The sequence below is a fragment of the Coffea eugenioides genome, chromosome 11 (genome assembly GCF_003713205.1).
Source record: "Coffea eugenioides isolate CCC68of chromosome 11, Ceug_1.0, whole genome shotgun sequence".
Taxonomy (NCBI): Eukaryota; Viridiplantae; Streptophyta; class Magnoliopsida; order Gentianales; family Rubiaceae; genus Coffea; species Coffea eugenioides.
The window spans coordinates 28,184,029-28,208,879 of NC_040045.1; the positions used below are offsets into that span (position 1 = coordinate 28,184,029).

At 35.6% G+C, this 24,851-nt stretch overlaps 2 protein-coding genes and 1 non-coding gene across 3 annotated transcripts; all 3 read right to left on the bottom strand.

Moving 5' to 3' along the window:
- Window positions 1–1,587: 1,587 nt before the first annotated feature.
- Window positions 1,588–3,192, bottom strand: LOC113752181. The gene has a single exon (XM_027296311.1). It carries the CDS (start codon window positions 3,190–3,192, stop codon window positions 1,588–1,590), a length of 1,605 nt encoding a protein of 534 aa, XP_027152112.1.
- Window positions 3,193–11,541: 8,349 nt separating this feature from the next.
- LOC113754506 (Fanconi anemia group I protein homolog) lies at window positions 11,542–12,555 on the bottom strand. The gene is made up of 3 exons (XM_027298952.1): window positions 12,474–12,555; window positions 12,176–12,366; window positions 11,542–12,066 (listed from the first exon to the last, which is right to left on the bottom strand). Exons 1-3 carry the CDS (start codon window positions 12,484–12,486, stop codon window positions 11,557–11,559), a joined length of 714 nt encoding a protein of 237 aa, XP_027154753.1. The 5' UTR covers window positions 12,487–12,555; the 3' UTR covers window positions 11,542–11,556.
- Window positions 12,556–16,523: 3,968 nt separating this feature from the next.
- Window positions 16,524–16,685, bottom strand: LOC113754671. The gene has a single exon (XR_003465348.1). It is a non-coding gene; the product is annotated as a U1 spliceosomal RNA (small nuclear RNA).
- Between the last annotated feature and the right edge of the window lie 8,166 nt (window positions 16,686–24,851).

Genomic DNA, 24,851 nt, shown 5'->3' on the forward strand with positions numbered 1-24,851 from the left:
AAATCAGATTGCACGTTTCCCTAGTATGTGAAAATACTAGTTGCCACTAATATTAACCAATTCAACAATTACGGATTTAATTGATTAATTTGATAGGAGATTGATAAGTCAAATTGCACATCGGGCCCTTGATATCCAATTAACAAAATAATCTCATGAAAATTAAAATAGAAAACATGCAAATATTAACAAATTAAGGAACACGTAAAATTAATTAGATCTCACATATATTTGGGACTGCGTTTTCGCGTTGATCCTTGACTAGATGAGAAAATTAGCCACGCCTCATAAGAAAATTTTCACGTAATTCAATTGAATTCAAAGACATAAATAAGTCACTAATATTTTAGAATGAAACTTTGAGTCTCCGTAGACTCTTTGAAGAAAAACCGCACACTACACGACAAGAGAAGGAACAAGTTCTCTTCTCCAAAACCAAGACTCCTATTCTACTTTGTAGTCTCCTCGGAGAGAAAAATCTCCCTCATGCCAGAAGCTCCCCAAACATAAAAACAAGCCAATCTATAAAAATTCACACCCTTGTCCACAAAAGAAAACATTCTTTTTCTACCTAATCAATCCCACCGAAAACAAAAGCAAAAGCCAACTTTTGTTTGTCGGGCTTCCTTTGACCAAATGCACATGACCACAAGAAAGCAAACAAAAGGCACATCATCTTTAGACAATAACTAATTCTTCGCGGTCCTTACCAAATTGAGATGTTGGCTTGCCAAATTTCTTATTTTCATTTCCTATTGCTAGTGAACTGCATCATAACAATTCAATTCTTCATAAGCACAAGGAAACGAAATCCGTTGGTTTTGTACCATGTGGGCCAGTTGTGTAAAGCTTTTAGAATCTCAAGTGTGGAGTAATCTTCTCAAGAAGGTTTCTGCTCCACTTTCTGAAATTGGATTCAAATACCAAATATAATTATATGTCACAATTAAAGCAATATTTGGCAAGGTCACAGAGAAAATTGACAATAAAATTACTAACAATTGACACCCTATCAGTTAATCCAAAGGGCATCACCAAAAACTCATAGTGCCCGTATCTCGTACGAAATGCACTTTTTTGGATGTTTTCGGCTTTAATCTTTAATTGATGGTATCCAGATTTCAAATCTATCTTAGAGAATACTTTAACTCCCTTCAGTTGGTCAAAAAGATCATCTATCCTTGGAAGGGGGTATTTGTTCTTTATTGTGATTCGATTCAACTCCCTATAATCGATACACAATCTCAGGCTACCACCTTTCTTCTTTACAAAGAGTACTGGTGCACCCCAAGGGGAAACACTAGCTCTAATGAATTTCTTATCTAGTAGTTCCTGTAATTGCTTCTTAAGTTTCTTTAATTCTGCAGGCGTCATTCTATAGGGGGCCTTAAATATAGGAGTCGCCTCAGGTATAACATTTATTTCAAACGCTATTTCTCTATTCGGAGGTAGACCAAAAAGGTCTTCTGGGAACATGTCAGAAAAGTCCTTCACCACCGAAATCTTTTCTAAATGCATCTCCTCTTTTCCCGTGTCTAGAACATAAGCCAAATATGTCTTACACCCTTTTCTTATTGCCCAATACGTTTACATGGCAGATAGAAGAGGTAACTTATAAATTTTTCTGTCACCAACATTTCCTTGATAAGAGAAATCCTTCTCATTCGATTTCATGAATAACACCCTCTTCTTCCTACAATCAATTTGTGCAAAATGTCTAGTTAACCAATCCATTCGTAGGATAATATCAAAATCACTCATATTTATTTGTACTAGATCCACTTCTAATCTTCTATCATCCAATTTCACACTACAGTTTGGATACCTAGTATGAGACACTAAGATTCTATTTCTTGGATCAGCCACTCGATAGGGGTGGTTCGTCCATTCAAGAGACATGCACAAGTACTTTGTAAAAGAGAGACTAACTCCACAATCAAATAGCACGTATGCAGACACGGAATTAATTAGAAGAGTATCTGTGACCACGTCGCCTGCCACCTCCGCCCTAACATCGGTCATGGCATGCACTCTCGCGTTAACTTTTGGCTTCTTATCAGTGAGATTACCACTCTTATCTCCTTCTACCTTCCTATTTGGACAATTCATATCCCTATGCCCCTGCTGTCCACATTCAAAACAAGCTCCTGCTCCAACTCGACATTCTCCTCGGTATATCTTCCCATAAGTTTTACACGTGGAAAAAGTTGTCTTAAGCCGGCATTCTCCCCGATGCATCTTTCCACAAGTTTTGCACACAGAAAATGAGTTTCCTCCAGTTATCTTCGGTGGTGGCCCATGACTTTTTTTAATTAAGCGAAACGGTCTGCAAGGTTTCAGTGCTCTCACCACTGCAAGTTCATTCCCTAGTTTAGGTCTTTTATTCCTACCCTCTTCATCTAATCTTTTGCAATCAGCCTCAGCTTTAACGCTGGCGTCCAACACATCATTAAACGTACGAGTATAAGAGGTGTTCACCTTAGTTTGAATTCTACTCGACAACCCCCTTATAAACTTATACGTTTTCAACTCCCCATCTGCCATTATTGATGGGACAAACCTTCCTAATGCCATGAATTTATTCGAATACTGCACCACAGAAATTTCTGGAGTTTGTTTCAAATTTTCAAACTGATATATTTTCTGCATCCGTACAGCCGGTGGAAAAAAGTATTTCAGGAACTCCTCTCTAAATTTTGTCCAACTTACTGGTGGGGCGACGGTAGGTTCCAGAGTTGCCCACCACTTATTGGCTTCTCCTACCAAAAAGGGTTTGATGATTAGGTGTTTCATCTCCTCCGGCACTTGCAAAAGTGCAAAATTATTTTCTATTTCATCTAACCACTTTTCTGCTAAATTCGGGTCAGGAGTTCCATCAAAGATAGGGACATGGACCCTTTTCATTTTCTCATAATATGATTGAGTTCCCCTTTGTCCATGATTCTGGGTTTGAATAGTTTGAATCTGTGCTAATTGTGTCTGGGTTTGTAATGTTTGGGCTACCCCGGTTAGTGCAGTCACTAATTCTGCGGGTAACATCAGGTAAGGTTGATGCCGACTTGATCCAGCCCTTTGGTAACCCATATTCTGATTATTATTTCGTTGATGTGGTTCTTGGTTACGATTACCGTGGTCGTTCTCACCATTAGGGTTGCTATTGTGATTTCCGCCACGTCTAGTATTTGGTGCCATTTCCTAAATCAAACAGATAAGTTTCACACTAAAGTAAGTATTCTATTCTTATTTATTATTATATATATATATGAATATATATTTTTAAGACGACACAACTAAAGTTATCTACTTGTATATTTTATGCATACTACCTCATAAAATAAAATAGGTGAATAAATAAATTAAAAAAATTTAAAACAGAGATTTTATTCACTAACTCAAGATGAAAAGAACAGTTGACTTCTTACACATCGAAGTCAATATTCTAACTTATTCTAGAAATATCTAACGAATCTAGTGTCCAATCCGTCTAATTATAATCTACGATTGGATAGAAAGACTAATTAATGCGAACAATCACTCACCAACCTACTAATGTTCTTGAAATAGTATCCCCTAAGACTAATAAAATAAATGAATCGTTAAATAGAATCTCTCTTAGACCAACTCTACGGCTCATCCGCTGGTGGGTCTGCATCCACAACTGCTCCGTCTCCTACACCTCCCTCGGCACCGTCCTGATCCTCAACTCCATTTTCCCCCTGATGGTTTTCTACGGGCATGTTCTCAGGATCCTCTTCGGGGTCGACATCTAGTTCCACGTCACTATCAGGCCACAGGTGATTCCACCCAGGCATTTGGGGTGCAAGGGGTTGGTGGTCATCTATCCAGTTCATCACACGCCGCCTCCTTTCTTCATATTTCACTGCTAAAGTTTGGTACTCCGTATCTCGATTTTGAAGTAAGGAAGTTACTTCTTCAGATCCTTCATTATACATATCAGCTAGTTCCTTCTGCATTTCTATTTCCGCTTTCAATTTATTGACCTCCTCCTGTAGACGGAGGGCCTCCCCACGCCAACCTTCCATGTTCTGTCTCATGTGTTCCCTCAACACTATTAACGTCGAGATCTCGTGCGTTTGGTTAGCTACTCGATCAGCCAACGTATGAGCCTTTCTAGCTCTATCCATGGCTATCTCTAACTCCTCAAGGTACCTGTCCCTATAGAATCTCTGTCTCTTCCTAAGACGGGCCACATCGCATCCTGTCACATGAACTGGACAGTCGCAATCCTGATGCTCATCATGTACCGGTTCGGCCATCTCTTACAAGGCCAGATGGAACACTATTATTCCTGATTTCTTCTTCTCTAAGGTACACAAATCTTTTCAAGCTTAATTTACTAATTACTACTATTCATTTTTTAAACTATTCTATCTTATGGTGTTATTTCGAACCCAGGCTTTGATGCCACTAAAAATGTCATGCCCCGAGCCCGCACGTGCCAGCCACGTGACATCCGCCGTATCCTCAAGTCTCACTCAAGAATACAAGGCAACATCATACTATACTAAACTTTAAAAGTACTAAATAATATAACTAGAAAAAGTACGGTACAAATCTCATATGAAGGATAGTCTACGAATATCCAATAAGTTCGTACATTTATTCTCTGGTTGAAATAGTGGAAACAAAAGTAAATAAAACTAACAACTAGAAGTAGCTAGCTTGCTAACTTCTGTTCACTTAGAAACTAATAAAAGTCATCCTCAGGATATTCTACGTAAATCAACTAATACTCTTCAAAATCTGCAAATATGATAAAAATTGGGTTAAGCGACAAGTCGCTCAATAGGTAATATCTATCCCTCTGTTGGACCATGCACTCATAACTTTATAGGTACATATATAGATATAAATCAAATCATTTGCACGCCGTTCACATCCATAATCATGAAAGTAATGTTGTTTATAAAACAATCAGTAGTAACGAGTGATAAATAATTTAAAAGCATCTTATTGATAACTATATGTGAAAAATCATAAAGTCATAATCATTTCATATCAATTTATAAGTCTCTTCATATCGGTTCATAAATCATTTCATATCAACTCATAACAAGTACATGTAATGACCGGCTACTGAGTACTCAGCTTAGAGATTAAACCCATTCTAGATGGGCGACCAATAGGTTTCATGACTACCGATTGATCTTATTACATACATGGTCAATCGGCCGGACTTTATACCAGACTATCATGACCTTGTCAATCGGCCGGACTCTATACCAGACTACCATGACCATTAGATAGGACTATAGCCCCTACCGTCTATTCCATGACTGTTTTGAGTTTTTCTTGACATAAATTCATTTCACATGTCACTCGCATAGTTCTTGATTTCATAAAAGATACAACTCATTTGGTATATAATAACATATCAAGAAGTTTCAAATAAGTCACATGGTCCATTTTTTTGTGTAGTCAAAATAGAACTTGGTTAAACAGTCAACTAAATCATTTAATTAAAAACAATTCAGATTAACACATAAAAATTTAATCGATGACAAAAATTTCACTTTAAACTTTTGAAATCTCAGAAGGGTAACTACCACCTACCTTTGTCTGGATGCTCGAGTGGAACTACCTTAGGCCTTCTAAACTTGTGTCGTACTGGTCTTGGCGCTTAGTTGTTCGCTTGTTCGATGACGACGCCTTCTCCTTCTTCTCTATTCTTAGTCGATTCTTGCTCTAAGGGAGGCAGACAAGGGAAAGATAGGAATGATGTTATTTTTCTCTCTATTGTTTTGATAAAAATCCTAAACCCTGGCACTTCCCACTAGCAGGTGGTTTAGATAAGAGCCTTAGTTTATTATGAACTCTTATTCTGTCTCATCTCCTTGCTAACCCTAATTACTCCTCTACCCTATCCTACTAATAAATTTATATTATTATTATTATTTTTTCACCCATAGTAATTTTGCCTTTTTAAGTAAATCATTTAATAAAAAACAATTCAGATTAACACATAAAAATTTAATCGATGAAAAAAATTTCACTTTAAACTTTTGAAATCTCAGAAGGGTAAGTACCACCTACCTTTGTCTGGCTGCTCGAGTGGAACTACCTTAGGCCTTCTAAACTTGTGTCGTACTGGTCTTGGCGCTTAGTTGTTCGCTTGTTCGATGACGACGTCTTCTCTTTCTTCTCTATTCTTAGTCGATTCTTGCTCTAAGGGAGGCAGACAAGGGAAAGGTAGGAATGATGTTATTTTTCTCTCTATTGTTTTGATAAAAATCCTAAACCCTGGCACTTCCCACTAACAGGTGGTTTAGATAAGAGCCTTAGTTTATTATGAACTCTTATTCTGTCTCATCTCCTTACTAACCCTAATTACTCCTCTACCCTATCCTACTAATAAATTTATATTATTATTATTATTTTTTCACCCATAGTAATTTTGCCTTTGTAATTAATTGAGCAAAATAAACTAAAAAAATGAGCAAGGACGTGGGTTTTTACACCCCACCCTTTTCTCTATTCTCTGTGCATGCGTTTTTGAGTTTCAATTCTTTTGCAGACGAAGATTACGGATGAGCTACCGGTCGAGGTTTGGTCTTCTATCCATCATCTAGTTCAATAAATATTCTTTTGAATCTATAATCTCCCCTTTAATTTTTCTTTTCAAACTATACCTCCTAATGGAATTATTCTTGTGCAGGACATGGCTATTCATGACAGACAGAGTAAGGTAAGCTGTTCTTACCTATTAATATATAAATTTAGTGATACCCTCTTTATCGATGTCTTCAAACTGCAATCATGTGGACGTATGATTTGTAGCATGCAAATTAAATAACTTTTGTGCACATTAAAAATATTGTTTGATTGCATAGCATATTTACGCAGATTAACTCGACCAATGTACTAACCTTCCTTTGTTGATCATTTTCTTACCTATATATGTCAATTCGTACTAGAAAAGGCTAGGGAACTTAGCAGTAGTCTGGGCAAAGACCAGCGGCTAATCAGTTGCGAGCTGGATACCTCTGAAGCAGTTGACTGTCCACCAGATCGAGGCGCAGAAGTCTTTAATGTGAAACACTCAAGTCCGGGCAGTAAGGCTTCTAAAATAACATTTATGTGGAAGTATGACGCGTCCCAACTGAGGTGATAGCAACAGAGGTATGACGCATCCCAACTCCCAACAGAGGTTTATACTGTAGTCCAAATACCATTTCTCCATGGTGATAGCAATTGATGTAAGAATAATAGCTTGAAATAAAAGTTTGATCAAAAGTTGCTCATTAGTAATTTTTGATCAATCGTTGATGACTGGCACTCAAAACTTTGGCTTAGAATTTTTGGGATTTGAACTTCATTTTTCATCTTGTTTTGATGTTTCATCTTTAACTTGTGTATTTAAGTTTTCTGGATTGGTACATCAGTTTTCATATCTTTCTTTTGATGTTTCATATTTGACTTGTATATTTAGACATAAGTAGAGGTAGCAATTTCTATCCATATCCATTTAACCATCCATATCCATCTCACTTAAATGGTTTTGGATTACTAAAAAAATTTAGATGGACATTAATGGACATCCAAATAAAACCAATTGGTTTGATGGTTTTAAGTGGATAACCCATGCAATCCATCTAAATCCATTTAAGAAGGCAACGAGCAAACCCAGCATGTTTTGGTAGTACTACTGTTTCTTATGATGCTGAGTAAATACTCACTACAAGAAATATATTTTTCAGTGACAAAAATTTATGTGACAACAAAAATCTTGTCACAGATAACCTAATTCAGTGACGACATTAGGTGTCATCACAGATGAGTACAGCACAAGCATAATCAGTGACAACATTGGAAGTTGTCATTCTCAACTCGTCACGAAATAGTTGGCGCGCATCTCATTTGATGCCGTGGGAAATGAATTTATGACAACTCAAGTAAAGTCGTCACAAACGCTCTCTCTACAGTGACAACATAACTTGTTGTCATTGAAAGTCTACCCGATTCCAATTTTGTGACAACTTTTTGCATCACTGTATACTACAGTATTTTCATCAACTTTCACTAATTCTACTATGACACCCTAATTTTATTTTTTAGCCCCCAATTCTTTTATATTAGCAAAAGCACCGAAGATATGACACCCTAATTTTATAATTTAGCCCCTATTCATTATGTATTAACAAAATGCAAATGATATAATAACAAACTATTTTTAGATATTTGTAATTTTTGCTAAGTTGACATAATAGACATGTCTGAGCATAAAAATTTTTTCATGAATTGTTTATTATTACTTATAACAACCCCCAAAAATCAATAACTGAAATAATTTGAAAAAGTGTAATTGAATATAATTTGTAGTCTAATGTTAGCACTGTGAAAGATTAGTATAACGTATAATACATCATAAGTAATAATTATTTTCATATGGAATGGGTATATACGAAATTAAAATTATTCAGTAAAATATCTGTCGTGCAATAAGATTGAGAGTTGTAACACATTTAACAGAATATTTGATTACATGTTTCTTTTAATTTATTATAAAAACTAAGTAATAGACAAAGAGTAAGATAAGCATGAGTAAGAAGTGCTATACTGTATATAAGCAATTCTATAGTATTTTCATCAAATTTCACTAATTCTACTATGGCACCCTAATTTTATTATTTGGCCCCCAATTCTTTTATATGAGCAAAAGCACCGAAGATATGACACCCTAATTTTATAATTTAGCCCCTATTCAGTACGTATTAGCAAAATGCAAATGATATAATAACAAACTATTTTTAGATATTTGTAATTTTTGCTAAGTTGACATAATAGACATGTCTGAGCATAAAAATGTTTTCAAGAATTGTTTATTATTCCTTATAACAACCCCCAAAAATCAATAACTGAAATAATTTGAAAAAGTGTAATTGAATATAATTTGTAGTCTAATGTTAGCACTGTGAAAGATTAGTATAACGTGTAATACATCATAAGTAATAATTATTTTCATATGGAATGGGTATATACGAAATTAAAATTATTCAGTAAAATATCTGTCGTGCAATAAGATTGAGAGTTGTAACACATTTAACAGAATATTTGATTACATGTTTCTTTTAATTTATTATAAAATCTAAGTAATAGACAAAGAGTAAGATAAGCTTGAGTAAGAAGTGCTATACTGTATATAAGCAATTCTATAGTATTTTCATCAAATTTCACTAATTCTACTATGGCACCCTAATTTTATTATTTAGCCTCCAATTCTTTTATATGAGCAAAAGCACCGAAGATATGACACCCTAATTTTATAATTTAGCCCCTATTCATTACGTATTAGCAAAATGCAAATGATATAATAACAAACTATTTTTAGATATTTGTAATTTTTGCTAAGTTGACATAATAGACATGTCTGAGCATAAAAATGTTTTCACGAATTGTTTATTATTCCTTATAACAACCCCCAAAAATCAATAACTGAAATAATTTGAAAAAGTGTAATTGAATATAATTTGTAGTCTAATGTTAGCACTGTGAAAGATTAGTATAACGTGTAATACATCATAAGTAATAATTATTTTCATATGGAATGGGTATATACGAAATTAAAATTATTCAGTAAAATATCTGTTGTGCAATAAGATTGAGAGTTGCCACACATTTAACAGAATATTTGATTACATGTTTCTTTTAATTTATTATAAAAACTAAGTAATAGACAAAGAGTAGTATAAGCATGAGTAAGAAGTGCTATACTGTATATAAGCGATTCTATGCATGTTAAATTTTTGAAACATGTTTTATTGTGTAAGTTTTATTGTAAGGTAATTTCTTAAATAATTTGTATATTGAGTTGTCCAAACCCAAAAAGATGTATATAGACACAAACAAGCACACATATATATATATATACATGCACAAAAAAGAAACCAATATCAAATAATTTATTTGATATTTATAGATGAGATTAAGGAAAAAAAAAAGAGATTAAGTATGAAAAAAGAAACCTGAAAAAAAAATTTGACCAGGGAAAAAAAAAAGAAAAAAAATGTATGAAGCTAAAGGTGTGAATCCTGGAATCTCAAAGATGTGCTTAGATGCCAAAAAAAAAAGAGCGCCAGTCTGAAATCTGAAAGAGGCGCGAGGCGGGTGGCTGAAATCTCTACAAAACGACGTCGTTTTTGGTTGTTCACACACAAACAAAAGTCTCGCCGCTTCTCTCTTCCAACACTTAGACAAATTTCATTCTCAGTCTTTCCTTCCTATGGTGAACTAACCCTTCCTTCCCGTAGATTCGAAATGCCGCTCGCCACCGTTAGCCGCTGAAGTCCGCCGCTATCCACCACCATCAGCCGCTGAAGTCCGCTACCCAGCAACTTGAGCTTTATTCTTCAGCCTTTCCTTCACCACTGACGATAACCCTTTCTCCCCTATTGACCCGCAACCGCGTCGAGCTCTTTAGTACCAGCTCAGGTGAAGGAAAATAGAGGAGGGCTTTGGCAGTAGAACAAAACAGAGGGAAAAGAACAAAACAAGAAAAAAAGAACAAAATAGAGGAGAAAAAAAGGGCGGCGCACAAGTGAGCAAGAAAAGCTGAGGGGGAAGCCTGAGAAAGGGCGGCTAGGTTTTAGAGGAGAAAAAGAGAAACAGAAGAGCAGAGAAGCAGCTAGGGTTCTTGGAAGGGAGGCCTTGAGCGTGAAAAGAAAAAAAACAGAGTGAAGGAAGAGTGGCGGCTGACGGGAAGATCAGGAGAGAAAGACACGGCAACGGACAGAGGAGGAAGAACCAGGTCACCACCAGTCCGCGTCCGCTCTGCTGCTGTCTGCCATCGCCAACACCGCGCACAACCTCCTGGGCTGCTGCCGTTCTCTGTAACACTAGATGAAGGCTCTCGGACGAAGTCAGACCTAGTCATCTTCCAATTCCAACTCACCGTCTTCGGCTTCGTCATAATCGCCGTCGCCACTGCTCAAGTAAGAGCACTATAAGTCGCCCCTTTTTCTTTGAATTTCAGTTCCTTCCCAAGTCCTCTAAGCATGTCTGCCATGGCTTCGTTTATTGCAATTGCCCCGTTGATTGTTCAAATTTTAGCATGCGCATGTTATATCATGATTGAATTTGAAATCCCTTGTACTTCTGATGATTTTGGGGCCAACCGTGGCTTCATTTGAGCAAAGAATTGCTGGAATTTTTCATGTTCGTTTACTGTTTGTTGAAATGCCCAAGTGGTCTAACAGCAGGCCGTAACAGGGCATTCGTTCAATGCTCATTGCTGCATTTTATCTTTCCCTATCCCTGTCTCAAGTTTTGGTTGATGAACTTGTAAATCTGATTAGCATATCAGGACTGCCTCTGAATTTCATAGCTTTCTTTCTAATAACTTCAAGTGTTTTGACTTTACATGGATTATCGAGAAATTGTAATTATATATTTTTTTTCCCTACCACAGATATAGTATTGCGTTTTCTGGTCTTTTGATGAAAATGTATATTTCTTGGATGGGTCCCAAGAATAACACCGGCATTTCCTATTTAGCACTAGTCATTGTGAATATGAATGCTTCATTGTTCAATTTCCATCTTAAAATGCTAAACTTTGGCCTGTCTCCATCTCTTCGTCTGAGGATGATTCCTCTACGACCCTTCTCCTCTTCGATCTTTGTCCATTTGAAAGGCCTGCTTCATCTTCACCGTCTGCTCCAGAATCCGCTGCAGCCTTTGGAACATCATGTTCGAGGGATAATTCGTTATTGTTTGCTCCACCATTTCCCTCTTCTCCTTCTTCTTCATCGCCCGATTCTTCAGATGATTCACTCTCTGCACCATTGCCCTCATTCTCTTCTGTTTCATTAGTAGGATCACCTTCTTCTTCTTCTTCTTCTTCCCTGACGAAGTCTTTGGGGTCTAATATCTTGAAGTCCCTCGAAGTACTCCGCTTGGCCTGCCTCAATAAATTCAGTTTGGCTGCCTTGCCGAGTTGAATGAGATACTTTTCATAGTCCTCTATCTGGAAAATCAACTCTGGGATGCATTTGTTTTCCCTTTTGATTTTGCTCGCCATTGCTTTGTTGTTCCAGCTCTCTTGCTGATCCTGCACAAGTTTGTCAATGACATAAGATGACCCAATTTACTGAAAGCTCTGTAGTCTTAACAACCAGAAACTCAGAATGTAAACGCTTAACTAAGTCAGTGCCTCGTACCTTTTGTAGCTGTTCCATAAACTTGTAGAGAGGAGCTGTCAGCTGCCTGCAGGTAATCTCTACCAGCTTCTGATACTTGAGGCTTGGCAAAACTTGCTTTGAACCTCTAGGGGCTATAAGGAGTTTTGCCATTCGAGCTAAATCCTTGTATAGTTTTGTAGACAATCTCAAGAAATGTTCTGCTTGAGGATCTGCAGTAAATGGAGCAGGATATCAAATTTATCAGCTTGTGAAGAGAGATTATCGATAAATATTAAACTGTAAGTGGTAGTTCTCTTTCCCTAGTCGATTGACATACCTTTTAGGTTCATCAATACAAAATTAGACAAGACCTTTATAATAGCTTCCACTCTGCAATAAAGAGTCTCTTCCAATACCAGCCCAGGTCCAAGACTTTTATCGGTTTCCAGAGATATGCCTTTCATGAAAATGCAGAATAATAATCACAACAATGTTGTTTGATTTATACTTTGGGTAACTTTCGAGATTTTATAGTTGTACAAAGTTTAATAGTGCCTTTATCAAGCTACGCTTTTATTCTTGGTCCACAAGAAAGATTCAATAGAGAAATAGATTAGTTGTATACTTTCGTAGTACGCAATTAACTGTCAATGGTTTGTTCTTGCTTACTATTCAATATATATAATTTCACTTTATTTTTGTGTTAAGCAGTTTACTTAGATTGCTATAATTTCAAATTAGAGTGACATTAGTTTTTATAATATGGTGCCTATCTAGAAGTGTAGTTCCAGTTTTAACACCAGTGCTCATTGCTTCAATTTTGGTAACGTGTAGGTTCTAACACGATTCCCAAGAAGAAGAAGCCAGTCATTGCTATGAAGATGGTTTTTGAATTGAAGACTACAAGGCCTATCGTGCTCATGTTTTGTTCTAGATGGGAATCGTGCTCATATTTTTGTATAGAACTTTTACTACTCTCTATTGTGGATGGGAAATCACTAGTATTGTAACTGAATGGCTTATTTTGGATTGTGCATGGTTTATGACTCATTTGAGGCAACATTTATATATATATATATGTATTTGGGTTGATCTTCTATTGGAAATGAATGTTGGTTTTCTTTTCGTATGTTGGCTTTTTTTTTCTCCTTGCTACTCAATGAACATTTTGTGATTGTTGGCAGCTATGTTGCGTAATTAACATTAGCTTATTGCTTTTTACAAAAAATAAATGACAATAAAAAAGTTGTCACTGCCAACAAGTTTTACTAGTGACACTAGAAAGTCGTCACTTTTTATGGATGGAAAACAATGACAACAAAAATCGTCACTGAACGGAAGCATAATGTGACAACTCCAAGGGTTGACTATGACAAGAATTTAGCCAGCTTAGTGACAATAAAAGTCGTCACACAATGTACAACAATGAGTGACGACAAGAGTCATCACAAAAGCGAAATCGTTTGTGACGACTTTCAAAAGTCGTCACATGGACCCCCTTTTGTGACATAGAACTAGTGACAGCTCTGTGACAGCAGTAAAAGTCGTCACTGACTTTTTTTGTGACGACTTCTGAATTTTTAGTGACGACTTTCGCCTGTCACATAAACGCAATTTTCTTGTAGTGACTCCAAGTCCAAAGACGCTATTCAGCTCTTCCAACTCATGCGGTCAAAGGTTTCTTCTCAATCCGCGTATTCCAAATTTTTACATGCTTTATTTATTTTCTTTTTCCATTTTTTCTGTTTTTATTCTTCTTAGTTATCAAAACTCATCCTATTAATTAACTTAGGAGTGTCATTTTAAGCTGCGTGTTAGTTAAAGAAATTAGTTGTGTTAGTTAAATGAATTTTAAATGGAAAATTGGATATCCATCATCCATTTGGATCCAATCCATATACAACCATTTATTATATGGATTCAAACGGATTGGACCATTTAATTCATGATCCATTTATATGAAACCAATTATGATTCATATATCCATTTTGCCACTTCTAAATATAAACACTAACAATTCTTCATTTCAAAGTTGTATGTGTTGGTATTGATGGTTGAAAAGAAATAGTTTAACATTGGGGGATTAGCAACAGTAAGGCATGGTTTGCTCCATAAGTGCATGTAATTGTCATATATTTTGTCCATCCTAACAGTTATTGTGCTACGGACTTTTACAATCAGCTCTAAGTTGGTGCCTAATAATACACAAGTTGTGGCATGGGCTGTAATTCATTTAGGTTTTGTCTAGACCTCAGATGAGGCACCACTCTAAATTTTGCTTTGTACCTCACCAACTTTGTTCATTGGCTCCAATATATATATATATGTGCGTGTGCGCCTCTAGATAAGGTTTTATTTGGATTTGGATCACAGAATATTAGACCGAATCCAAATCCAAAACTTTCTTACCTACAGATAGAATTTGACTCCGAGTGAAATCTAAGTTTGAGAAATTAAACCCAGATCCTATCCAAAATACATTGGATCTGGGTAAGATTCGATCGATTGACATATTTAGAGGTAAGTATGAATTAAGTTAATTCCGAGTTGCGAATGCCTTTTGATCCTATTTTATTTTGGAGTTGTATTGATTAATGCTGAGTGCCTGATTGCCTACAAATTGAATGTGAAGGCTGGAACTGGACCAAATGATGGACTACGATGCATACCCTCTTCATTTCTGAACAGTTCCTTCTTGATCTTAGTCGTGATTCCATCCGCCAATTCCTTCATAACTTATATGAAAGATTTGAGAATCCACCAGAGCCACCGAGATCTTTATTAGGGATGGATGTCACGGGCGTGATTATTTCTACATTTGTAGCTATTCAATTTTAAATGGGACTTGGGTTTCTTGTAGTTTGTATTAAGGACCTATGGATTTCAAACCTTTACCATATGTTGTCTCATCGTGACGTGATCTGAGTGTTAAAAAGGTAGACCTCCAGACCAAATGCATTCGCTGGTATTTCCCTTGGGATCTCTAGTAAGCATCAAAAGGGGATTGATTATTCCTAAACTTTAACTCTACTATGCAAAGAAGCAAAAGGTCCTTAGATTACCAGGATATTTTGATTTTTGTTATTTAATATATCTTGCCTTGATGAAATCATATTGAATAAGTTATGGCATATAGATTGTTACTTGGTTAAATAATTGACAAAATAGAATAATGATATTATTGGTTTTTTCTTGTTAAAGCTGCCTTCCATGTGTGCTCTCCGACATCTAAACTCACATAATTTCTTCCAACAAGAAATTGATATCTATACTCCCTCCATCCCATTTTGTAGACTTCTTTTCTTTTTACATTCATCTCAAATTATAATCCAATCTTCAATTGAAAAATATTGATGTAGTTAATTTGTAATTTCTCTAAAATGCTCTAGACTTGTTTTCCTTCTTTGATAAACTTGTTTTCCTTCTTTATCCATCTTAAATTGTAGTCCATTTTTCAATTGATGAATATATATGTAGTTAATTTGTAATTTCTCTAAGATACCCTTATTTAATGTAGGTTATTATTGAATATAACCTAATTTATTTACTGTAAAGCTAAATAGTTATACTCCATTTAATGTAATTTATTTACTGTAAAGCTAATTAATCACTAATCATGCTCTTTTAATGTATTTAGTCATACTCCATTTTTTCTTTTTCCTTCGGTGGGTATCCGGATACATTGGCACCTGACTAATCCCACTGGGCCCTGGCCCCTGCCCCACCAAGAAGCCAGAGAAGTTAACAGAGGCAGATTCGACCACACGACCTGGGGTCTAATGAGGTGATCCCACAGCCAGCCAACCAGTACCCGAGGGGCTCATACTCCATTTAATGGAAGGATATTTTGAGAAGGAAGTAATTAACTCTCATGATTTGGAGCCATAGGCTCTCCCAGGCAATTAAGAGCCTCAAAGCCCACAAAGTTACAAGAAAATATTTTAGAATTAAGAATTGGGCATGACCTGGGGTCTAATGAGGTGATCCCACAGCTAGCCAACCAGTACCCGAGGGGCTCATACTCCATTTAATGGAAGGATATTTTGAGAAGGAAGTAATTAACTCTCATGATTTGGAGCCATAGGCTCTCCCAGGCAATTAAGAGCCACAAATAGTTCATGGGAGAAAATTGAGTTATTTGGGCCCTGGAGGACTAACAGGGCGAACTGCTAATTTTCGGATACGAGATATCCATCCCAGTCACTATGGGCGTATTTGCCCAATTGACACATCTGAAGGAATTAATGTTGGACTTATTGGATCCTTATCAATTCATGCGAGGATTGGCCATTGGGGATTTCTAGAAAGCCCATTTTATGAAATTTCTGAGAGACGGGTGCTCAAAGCCCACAAAGTTACAAGAAAATATTTTAGAATTAAGAATTGGGCAGGAGCCGCGCGAACGCAGGCCCCCTCTACTACAAATTATGACGTAGGCTCAACCAACTTGGGCTGACCTTAGGCGGGCACCCCTCCCAAGTGCAATGGAGGTCACCAACTTAGGCCATGGGGCTTCTTGATCACCCATTGACCCCGTCCAGGTAAGTATGTTTCCAAGTAGTTTCCATGGATATTTAAATATGCATTACAAGGCTTGCCGTCTCCTGTCTGTCCCGATGTGGGATAATGCTTTCTTCAATGCTTTTGTCATTCTATTCTTTATTGTGGGTCCTAACTCCTAGCTAGTAACGACTAACAAGATAAAAAGAAAATCAAATTAATAGTCAATAAATATACATAAGTTGCAATTTTATGGAGATTCTATGGCCCCTTTCAGGTATCACACTCACAAGCAATAGAAGTGTTATGGACCATTAAATTAAATATAATTACATATTTAATATTTAAACTATTATATTTAATGAGAGATACAAACTGAAGGAATGGTAGTCAAAAGGTATCATAGGATTTTTTACAATCAATCTTTAAGTGTTTTAAGATGTCTAATTGCAATGACCTTTTCCCTTTCTCCTTTTTCATTTTTGTCTTGTAATATAGTACAGTGAACTTTAGAAGAGGAAAAGTTTCATTTTAGTAATCAGGACTCAAAAAATATTTGCAGTAAGTAACTGTTAAAGTTTCTAGATAGGACTTTTAAAAAAGCTGGGTGTGCATTACTGCATAGTGAAAGAAAAATCCAAAGCCATCAAACTTTTACACCCTGAATGCAAAGAAAAAGTTAGCACAATTTTTCTTCAATTTCTGCTGCTCTTCACTCCTCTCAGATTTTTTCCAAAGAAATAAATAGTTGTCGTGATCAATCAATCAAACTCAGAATGTAATTTGTAAACTTTCAAGTATATTTCTAAAGCTTTCACTCTCACTACATATTCTCTCCTTCTCTAATTTCTCCCATCTGATCAGACAGACAATTCACACCTCCTCTCTTGGGCCACCCACGGCTTCTTCTGGTCACCGCATCAGTCCTTGCAGGTATTCTCTTCTTCATCTGGATTTGGAAAACTTTTGGTGTTTATTACAGAATTAATCCATGAGCAAATGCAACCTAAGGTGATAACGTAGTTTGCAGATAACTATATGTTGCTCGTCTTGATTCGGATTGGAAAACTCGTATTTAATTACAGAAATTAATTCATAAACAATGACATGATGGGATTCCTCAACGTCTTCAACACGTCCTCATACTCACCGTTCTTGAGCATCAGCATGAGAGAGCCTTGGAAGACATCAACAATGTCAGGATGGGATTCCAAAATACGGGTCAATGATGAATTTGCTTGAGTTGGTGGTGGTGCTGGAGGGCAGGCCCTGGCCGGCAACTGGTGGAACTTTCCAAAAACTGCGGCGGCAAAAACTATGGCTGCAGTGGTCGTTTTCAGACTGGAAATTAAAGGATCTGGGTTGGAGGAATTAGAACTAGATTTGAACTCGAATTACAATCTGAAGTAGCTTTGATAATGGTGAAGTTTCTACTGTTCAGAGGCCTAAAAGAAGGATGTTTGAAATTGAAAATGGGGTGATATAACTTTGAGGTTAGATTACTGTGGCGGAAGGAAGATGGTGATGGTGATGATGCCATGGTCAAAGTTGAACCCATTGATGAAAAATTTTATTGTTTTTTTCTCTGTGTTTTGGGGGGAAAGATTTTAGAGGTTTTGTGGAGTGAAATTGGAAAGGAGTGGGGAATGGGTTTGGATGAGAAGCTGGAGTTTATGAAAGAGGAGCGAGGAATGAAGGACCGGTTTTTCAGATTGATGGTCTGACCGGATTTCAGCTTTGCTGGTGTGACCGGACCTTGAATGATTTGCTCAAATGTAATAATTTTTTTTTTTTATTTGGTGAAAGCGTGAAATATATTAACTAATTGTAAAAGGCCGAATTTTCGGCCTCTCTTCCTTAAAGCCATTTAATTAACTAATATTATTAACGTGTTGTCCAATCTACCCTTACTTCTAAAGAGAATTACATTATTTTGACTACTCACCTCCTTACAACGACTCCATATCTATTGAATTAATTACCGCTCTTCTAACAAAAAAAAAAAAACTACCACTGTTTGAAAACACTACAACAGTTTAATTATTTTATATTACTATTTTCCAACCAAAAATTATACTAATTATTTTTAATATCTTTTCATTAGTAGTACACACATTGGATGTACCTTAACCACTAGTTATTAATTATTTTACTAGTAGTTTACTTAGTTAATTTATTTTTTTAACCGTTGATGTTAAGGTCCTATCCTATCTCAATCACTAAGGGATGGTGGAAGTTGAAAACTAACTAAATGAGTGACTTAACGTGCAGATTTAATAGATATCATGGGAAAGAAAGTAGGGATGGATGTGAACTAGTAGATATTATAGAAGATAAAGTAAAAGATGGAAGTTAATTTGAGTGGTAGAGTTATTTTAGGAAGAAGCAGCTTCATGTGAACTAACTCCAACTATGCATGTAATATGTGAAATGAATTTACATTGAGAAAAACTGTAAACTGTCATGAAATAAATGGTAGGAACTATAGTTGTGATATGTTATGATAGTCAAGGTAACTGTTGTGCTAGACCGATGGACTCATGTTATATTATGTGATCAAACGGTAATCTAGAAACCTTTTGATCACCCTCCTGGAAGGTGTTTAATTTCTAGATTTAGTACTCAAAAGTCGGATATTATGTGTACTTGTTTATGAGTTATGTCTTATGGAACGAAATGACGTGAATGACATGTTATATGATTTACAAGAATTTTCTACAAATATGATCATATCATGTTGTTTCTATGTTGTGTTCGACGGAGGCCACCTCTAGAACCTAGGGATCAAGTGTCATATCGAATAGAAGTCACTTATATGCATGCCACCAACTTTTCAATGAAATATGTATATGTAATATATGAAACAATGCTAAAGGTTTTCAAGTTGATATATGCATATGGAATTGTGTGACTAAATTTGTAAATATGCAGTATGTATATAATTACATGATCCACAGAAGAATAAGTACTCTCTATTGGGCGTACGTCATTCAACCTACATTATCTTTACTTTTCTTGCAGATCAAGAAGTGAAGACGATTAAGTTTAGCAGATTAGAGAGAGATAAATAAACTGACAATCAACTCAAGGAATTATAAAGTAAAGTGTTTAGCATGCGTATTAAATGAAGTGCTCATACTTAATTTAAGAGTTTGAAATTCTCTGTTATAATCATACCGATTAGTACAGATGATTTGAATTTTTATTGGTTTTAATATTGGTGATGTTATCAATGGAGTAAATGAAAGTTTTAAATTTTAGTGAATTTTATAAGTTATAATTAAAATGCACAGTATTTGTGAGAGTAGGATTTCATAGATATGGTGTGCCACATTATGAAATTGGTCTAGGGATCCGGATTTAGGGCATCACACTAATCATGTCCATCCATGTGAAAAACATGGGATTGAAATCCCTTCAATGTCTTCTTTGAGTAGTATTTGTGCATCACTTTGCTCAATGGTAAATTTTGAAAAAATTTATATTTAGGGAAATCATACTAAAAGAAATAAAAAGTAATTGGCATCTTACTTTGTAAAAAAAAAAAGATTTTTATCTTGTATACATATTAGTGAGTATAAACACATGTCATGTAATCTCAATTTGAATTTAATCTTCAATTTTTACATATGTGACATACATCAATATTTGCTAGTGCACACATTGTCAATATAAAAGGGTAATATGCATCTTTCTAAGGTAGAAGTGAACATAATGTGAAAAAATGCATTATAAGTTTCCTAAGCAAAAAGAAGACGATTTTAACACTCTATTAAAAGTTTTAGGCATCATACAATTTTACGAAAAACTAATCCCAATTGCAAGTTCAAGTAGCTAGTAATGGTAAAACATGAAGAGAGAAACAATCATCGGTTGGGCTGAAATAATAAGTTTAGTCCAGTCAAAAACAAAATATGGCATCAATGGAGCTCATTCAACAAAGTATTAAGAGCAGTAATTGCCTTTTGGTTGTATCTTGTGGGGTTAATTTAAATGTTGTTTTTGAACTTCTTGTCAAAAAAAAAAAACAAAGTATTTAGAGCATCTAAAGTGGAATAATCCCGCTTGCTGATTGAGGGAAACATGATGCTTCTTTTCATTAAAAGGGTCAAAGAGTGCAGTCGTGCATCTTTTGGGTCTGGATGCTCACCTTCAACTCCATAGAAGTTCGGTTGGGCTTCTCCCTCCTCTCGTAGTAAAGGAGTAGAGTAGATTATTCACGTTAGACAAAAAAAAATCTTAAATGGGACAATATTATTTACTAAGTAAGCCAAATCATGGTAATTAATAATGCAATGGTGATTAACAATAACTGACAAATTTTGCTTAAAAAAAAACCTAAACAGTAGGCAACAATAGGAAAAGTATTGGCACATGACATGCGTTGTTGACAACATAGGAAGCACCTCTAATAACATACCAAACACCAAAGCCAGACCTGTAGGAATCAAAAGTTTCAATTTGTCCCTCCAAATAACATAACTAAATTTTTGGTTAATTTGTCCTTATTAATAAGATAGCTATTGGACTAATTTGTCCCTATTTAAAAAGCAAAACTAGAGAAAAGGGTTTGTTTGGGGTTATGGTAGTTTATTGAAAAGTGCTTCATGGAAAAAGCTTTTAATAAAAGTACTTATTAAGTGCTTTTAAATATATTGTTTAGATACATAGTTCAATGAGTACTTATTGTATTGGATAATATGTAATTTGAAATTTTTAAATGTATTTATCCCTTTATTTAGCTCATAATATAGGATAAAATTATTAAATTTAATCTTTTATTTTTTAAAATATAAAAGCTATTCTAAAAGCACCAAATTTGAGCTTTCACTAAAAGTACTTTTAATACCAAAAGCTCTATTCCTAATTTTATGAAATGATATTTATCAAACACCTCAAAAGTACTTTTACTACCTAAAAGTGTTTTTTTATGAAAAATACCGCAACTCCAAATGGGGCTAAAGCATAACACGAGTTTGGACTAGTTTACTCCTACTAATTAATTATATAACCATATTTTCCTAATCAATTTTGGTTTATAAAAAGGTAGACATATAAATTAAGACTTGTGAACCAGAGATTTGGTGAGTTTTGTTAGGAAATTGGCTTAATTTCTTTTAGGTAGAATTCTTGTTTTGTATGGAAGTAACTAGTTTTCTAATTGGTTTTAGTTACTTGAATTAGTAGTCAAGTAAAGCTGTATTTAGCTAGATGTTATTTCCTACTCTATATGAGTTTAGGAAATAGTATTGGTTTCCAATTGTTATTTGGTTTTTTGGCAGTAATGTTCTCTATAAATAGGTAGGTTGGCATACTACAAAGATACACAAGAAAAGAGTGAGAGAGTTCTTAGTGGGTGAGAGAGTTATACAAGAGTTGGGGCTTGGGAATCAAGTTGTAATCTTGTGGTGTTTTTTCTCTCATAGTAAGAACAAGTATTTCTCTCCGTGGACGTAGGCTTGGTAATTAAACCGAATCACGTTAATTCTTGTGCGTTGCTCATCGTTCGTGCTAGATATAGTTTTCTATTAAATTGTTGGTCTTTTCCTTTTTCAAATAATTGGCCTGATACCCTAACAAGTGGTATCAGAGCTCCGTTGGGGTTTTGGTTAATTATTTGAAATTGAGTGGGTGGTTGTATACCATGGGGTTTGGAACTATACAGTTTCCAATTCAATCGTTTAATGGAACTACAAGTTTCACTCTTTGGCAAAGAAGAGTGAAGGATGTTCTAGTTCAACAAGGCTTGGCAAAAGCATTGAATGGAAAGAACAAGAAGCCAAAGAGCATGAAGGATGATGAGTTTGAGGAGTTGGATGCAAGGTGTGCGAGCACGATTCGACTCTATGTGGCGGACAACATCATAAATAATGTGATAGATGAGGAAGATTCTGCAGCAGACCTCTGGAAAAAATTGGAAAAGCTTTATCTGGCTAAAAGCTTATCCAATAAGTTGCATCTAAAGCGACAACTTTATGTACTAAAGATGGAGGAGGGTGGTAGTCTCATGGATCACATGAATACATTCAACGAAATTTTGGATCAACTCCAAAAGGTTGGCGTGGATATTGAGGAAGAAGATAAGGCCCTTTTACTTCTTACCTCAGTCTCTGATTCTTACGAAAGTGTCGTGATGACCCTATTATATGGGAAGAACACTTTAGAGTTCGAGAATGTGCAGTCTTCTTTGTTGGATCATGAAAAACAAAGGAAGGCAAACCAAGATGTGACACAAGAAGCTGCTTTAATTGCTCGAGGTGAGAATAAAAGAGGAAAACAATTTGGCGGTGAATCTAAGGCAGGTGGTTCAAAGGCCAAGAGAAAGGGTGGAATCCAGTGTTTTGGTTGTCATGAGTTTGGCCATATCAAAAGATATTACCCTCATCGAAAGAAAAATGATGAGAATGACTATGATAATGTTGTTGGATATGCATCGGGTGGAGATATTCTCACAATCTCCAAAGGTAATAATACTTTTTCTCGTGATGGTTGGATTTTAGATTTTGGATGTGTTTCACATGTTTGCTCCAGGTTAGATTATTTTGATACTCTCCAAAGAAAGAAGGCAGGTTTTATGTCCTTGGGTGATGGATCTACTTGTCAAGTCAAAGGTGTTGGAGTGGTGAAAATCAAAATGTTGAATGGAAAGATTCGTTCTTTGGGTGGTGTGGCTTATATTCCAAAGTTACGAAGGAATCTAATTTCTTTGAGCCAGTTAGACTCTGAGGGTTACCATTTTTCCACTGCAGGTGGAGTCTTGAAAATCACACATGGCGAGACGGTCTTGTTGATGGGAAAGAAGTATGATAATTTGTACCATTTGAATACCTCAATGGATTGGGAGCGGAAGGGGATCCAGGAATGCTCTCAAATTACAAATGGTGGTGAGAGGAAAAGTCTTGCTATGGGAGAGGGTGAATTGAGGCCCCTCTCACGAGTCAACTAGATGTTAGACTCGGTTAGCTACACACGTTCATTTGCCGATTGAATCAGTTGAAAACAAGACCATCTTGATTCGGGTGTGTAGCTAGGCATCAAGGTACTTGGTGGGAAAAGGCAAATGGAGTTTTTTTGGATGGTTTGCTGTGTTTGCTAAAAGAAATTTTCGCCAAGGTGGAGATTTGTTAGGAAATTAGCTTAATTTCTTTTAGGTAGAATTCTTGTTTTGTATGGAAGTAACTAGTTTCCTAATTGGTTTTAGTTACTTGAAGTAGTAGTCAAGTATAGCCCTATTTAGCTGGATGTTATTTACTACTCTATATGAATTTAGGAAATAGTATTGGTTTCCAATTGTTATTTGGTTTTTTGGCAGTAATGTTCTCTATAAATAGATGGCATACTACAAAGATACACAAGAAAAGAGTGAGAGAGTTCTTATTGGGTGAGAGAGTTATACAAGAGTTGGGGTTTGGGAATCAAATTGTAATCTTGTGGTGTTTTTTCTCTCATAGTAAGAACAAGTATTTCTCTCCGTGGACGTAGGTTTGGTAATTAAGCCGAACCACGTTAATTATTGTGCATTGCTCATCGTTCGTGCTAGATATAGTTTTCTATTAAATTGTTGGTCTTTTCTTTTTTCAAATAATTGGCCTGATACCCTAACAAGTTTGAACCCGGTCCAAAATAAAAAAAAATCTACATGTTGGCTTTAGGATAAACTGCACAAAACTCACATATGTAAGGGCTCGATCTCAATCTATTTGTTAATATCGAGTTCGGGTTGATATTGGACTAATTTAGATTTAACAAGTTTACATTTTATATATACTAGTTTTTTGGCTCAGGCAATGCATAAGCTTGCCTAGATTGCTGCCCAGGTTATGTGATTTTATTGAGAATGTAACCTTAATAATAAGGGATAGATTGAGGAGGATTCTAAAATAGAAATGATCAAGAATAAAGTACTTGGACAAACTTTAAATAGTTGGAAATTGAATACAGTATATATTTGACTCCATGACTTGCTTCATGAATTGTTGGACATACTTTTTAGTACCATAAAAAAACCCTTTCCCAGTAAATACATGAAATGGTGAATTCTTTTATGTTTATTTTATGAAAGCTAATTCATAGTCTTGCTTCATCAACCACTTTCCTTGTTCTAAACTCATCCACCTATGAGATCACAAGTACAGAGAAAACATGATTAAAATCTCACACTCTAGATGTCATAATTATGCTAAGGGTCTGTTTGATAACATAAAAAAGTGCTGAA